At 50.9% G+C, this 3,754-nt stretch overlaps 1 protein-coding gene across 1 annotated transcript; it reads right to left on the bottom strand.

The window, feature by feature from the left end:
• Window positions 1–894: 894 nt before the first annotated feature.
• On the bottom strand, window positions 895–2,358 carry LOC112717834 (uncharacterized). The gene has a single exon (XM_025769768.1). It carries the CDS (start codon window positions 2,356–2,358, stop codon window positions 895–897), a length of 1,464 nt encoding a protein of 487 aa, XP_025625553.1.
• Window positions 2,359–3,754: the final 1,396 nt, after the last annotated feature.

The following is a 3,754-nucleotide window of genomic DNA, read 5'->3' as shown; positions in this document are numbered from 1 at the left end:
GCCATGGTGAGCGTTTAACAATAGTAAATTACTGAGCTCGTCAAACCGCCTAGCCGGCGTGCTTGAGCTAGGAATAAAATCTTCTCAAGTTACCTCCATTCCATGTTCTCGGGATTTCTTTGCCGTCGAGCTTCTCCAATTTGTAGGCGCCATTATCGAGCACTTCTTTGACCCTGTAGGGGCCTTCCCAGTTTGCCACCAGTTTTCCTTCCCCTTAGGTCGGTAGCCCTATGTCGTTGCGTCGCAAGACGAGGTCATTTTTTCTAAATTCCCTCCTGAGCACTTTGGCGTTGTAGCGCAGGGCCATTCTTTGCTTAAGTGCTACTTCTGTCAAATGGGCCATCTCTCTGGCCTCATCCACCAGGTCCTTCTCTACTGCTTCTTATACTCCCTTCAGAAGTAACCGCTGGCTCGGCTCGCCGATCTCCACGGGTATCATCGCGTCCACCCCGTACGTCAGGCAGAAGGGGGTTTCTCCTGTGGAGGACTGCTCGGTTGTACGGTAAGACCAAAGGACCAAAGCGAGTTCGTCGGCCCATGCACCTTTTTTGTTATCCAGCCACTTCTTGAGGCCCAGCAAGATGACCTTATTTGCGGACTCGACTTGCCCATTCGTCTGGGGTGCTTTACCGAAGAGATTTTCGGTTTTATACCCAGGCCGGTGAGGAATTCTATGAAGTTCTTGTCAGTGAATTGTGTCCCGTTGTCTAAGATGACGACTTCTGGGATGCCGAATCGGGTTATCAGCTACCTCCACATGAATTTTCTACAATTGGATGAGGATATGCTGGCCAGTGGTTTGGCCTCTATCCATTTGGTGTAGTAGTCGATGGCAACTATGAGATATTTGACTTGCCCCGGACCAACCGAGAAATGTCCCAAGAGGTCGACTCCTCATTGTGCGAAAGGTCGGGAGGACGTCAGTAGACTTAGTTCAGAAGCCGGTGCTCTGTGGAAGTTAGCGTTCTCTTGACACTTGACGCATTTCCTCATGAATTCTTTGGAATCTTTCATTATCGATGGCCAGTAGTATCCAGCTCGAATGAGCTTTCGCGCTAGGGCTTTGCCCCCGATATGGTGGCCGCAGCACCCCTCGTGGACTTCTCTGAGTACATAGTCCGTCTGGTCGGGATGCGGGCACTTCAATAGGGGCTGGCTGAGTCCCTTTTTAAACAGTTGTCCCTGTATGGTTGCATATTTGGTTGCCTCCCTTCTCAACGCTTTAGCTACCTTCTCATCGTCAGGGAGGCTGCCGTTTTTCAGGAAATCAATGATGGAGTCCAACCAAGAGGGGCCTAACTTTTTCAAGTGGAGGACAACTACTGGTTCCTTTACCATGCCTTTGATGAGAGATCGGTTGCCGACTCTCGGTTTCGTGCTTGCTAGCTTAGATAGGAGGTCTGCCCGTGTGTTCCTTTCCCTTGGAACATGTTGGATCGTGACTTCCTCGAACTGCTTGCCCAACTCTCTAACCTTCTCCAAGCACTTTTGCAATAGCGAGTCTCTGGCTTGGTAGCTTCTGTTTACTTGTGAGGTGACGACCTGTGAATCGCTACACACCTCTAGCCTCGTCGCCCCGACTTCCTGAGCTAGGGTTAGGCCTCTCAAGAGGGCCTCGTATTCTGCTTGGTTGTTCGACATAGGGAACTCGAACTTGGTCGATTGTTCGTATATGACCCCAGCTAGGCTTTCTAAGATGATCCCGGTATCCCCCGATGTTTGGTTGGAGGCCCCGTCTACATGGAACCTCCACCGTATGCCCGCTTCTTCGGTTGGGTCCCCTGTTACTTCCACCAGGAACTCTGCCATTGCTTGTGCCTTAATCGCGTGTCGGGGTTCGTATCGTAAATCGTACTGGGAGAGCTCGATGGCCCAAGTCATCATTCTTCCCACTAAATCGGGTTTTTGGAGCACTTGACGGATTCCCTGGTCTGTTCTCACAACGATCTGGTGGCTTTGGAAGTATTGCCTTAGTCTACGGGAAGAGGTCAAGAGTGCCAGTGCCAGCTTCTCCAATTTGCTATACCTTGGTTCTGCTCCTTGCAGCGCTCTACTCACAAAGTAAATTGGCTGCTGAGCCTTCCCTTCTTCCCGCCCCAAAACCACTGCAAGCGCTTCCTCCGTTATGGCCAGGTATAGGTAGAGTGGTTCTCTGACCTTGGGCTTCTCGAGTACCGGGGGTGCTACCAGGATCTCTTTGAAGTGATTGAACGCCTCCTCGCACACAGGAGTCCATTCAAACACTATACCCTTTCTCATCAGATTGAAGAAGGGCAGGGCTTTCGTTGCCGATGCTCCGAGGATGCGGGACAGCGGGGTGAGCCTTTGGATGTCTTTGACACAGCCCGGGCTTTTCATTTGGAGTATAGCTTGGCACTTTTCAGGGTTGCCTTCCACCCCCCTTTGGGTTATCATGAATTCGAGGAACTCTGACCTCCATGGCAAAGGCGCATTTGAGTGGGTTGAGCCTCATGCCGTGTTGTCGGAGGGACGCGAACACATTCCCCAGGTCGCTTAGGAGGTCATCAGGCCAGGTGGTCTTTGCTAGGATGTCATCTACATAGACTTCCACCATCTTGCCTATGAGATCGCTGAATATCTTGTTCATTAGCCTCTGGTACGTGGTGCCCGCGTTTTTCAGGCCAAAGGCATCACCTTGTAGCAATAGATTCCTCCTGGCGTTATGAACGCTGTTTTATCCTCGTCAGGCCGGTGCATCGGTATCTGATTGTATCTGGAATAAGCATCCATAAAGCTTAGATACCGGTACCCCGCCGCCGCATCAACAGGTGCATCAATGATGGAAAGGGGGTAGCAGTCCTTGGGACATGCTTTGTTGAGATCGGAATAGTCCACATACATCCTCCATCTCCCATTGTGCTTTTTTACCAGAACTACATTTGACAGCCAGGTCGAGTAGTCTAGTTCTCGGATAAAACCTGTTTCTAGGAGGCTAGCCGTCTGCCTGGCCACCTCTTCTGCTCTTTCCTATGACATCTTCCTCTCCTTTGAGCCACTGGTCAGGCTTCCGGCTTGACAGCCAAGTGGTGTGACATGAGTTGGGGGTCTATACCTGGCATATCGGCTGGCGTCCAGGCAAACAAATCGCCATTGGCCCTAATCATTTCTACCAAAGGCTCTTTTAATTCATGTGGGAGGTTTCTGTTTATGAACGTGAACTTCTCTTCCGTGTTCCTGACCCTAAACTTTTCCAGGTCCCCCTCTGGCTCGGGTTTGGGCTTGTCGCCGACTCTAGTGTCCAGGTCGGCGAGGAACACCCCTGATGCTTCTTTAGATTTTTTCCTCAAGGAGAGGCTAGCGTTGTCGTAAGCGAGTGTCATTTCCAAATATCCTTTTATGGATCCTACAGATCCATCATCAGCGATAAACTTCATTACCAGCAGCTTCGTACTGATCACTGCCCCAACATCATTAATGGTTTTCCTCCCTAGGATGATGTTGTAGACTGTGGAGTCCCGTAGAACTACGAACTTAGCCATTATCGATCTTCGCCCCTGTCCTTGTCTTACGGAGGCTGGAAGGGAGATTATCCCATCCGGCTTGATGAAGTGGTCGCCTAGTCCTACGACACCGTGCTGGTGAGTTGTTAGGTCGGCATCCCGTAACCCCAATGCATCGAACACATTGTGGAATATAATATTCGAGTCTGCCCCCATATCCACAAGGATCCATTTGACGAGGCCAGTTCCAACCCTGGCCGTGATGACCATGGGGGGCTTCCAGGACCTCGTTG

Source organism: Arachis hypogaea, chromosome 10, assembly GCF_003086295.3.
Source record: "Arachis hypogaea cultivar Tifrunner chromosome 10, arahy.Tifrunner.gnm2.J5K5, whole genome shotgun sequence".
Lineage (NCBI taxonomy): Eukaryota > Viridiplantae > Streptophyta > Magnoliopsida > Fabales > Fabaceae > Arachis > Arachis hypogaea.
Note: the sequence above shows the minus strand (reverse complement) of the source record. Positions and strands in the feature narration are given on the sequence as shown.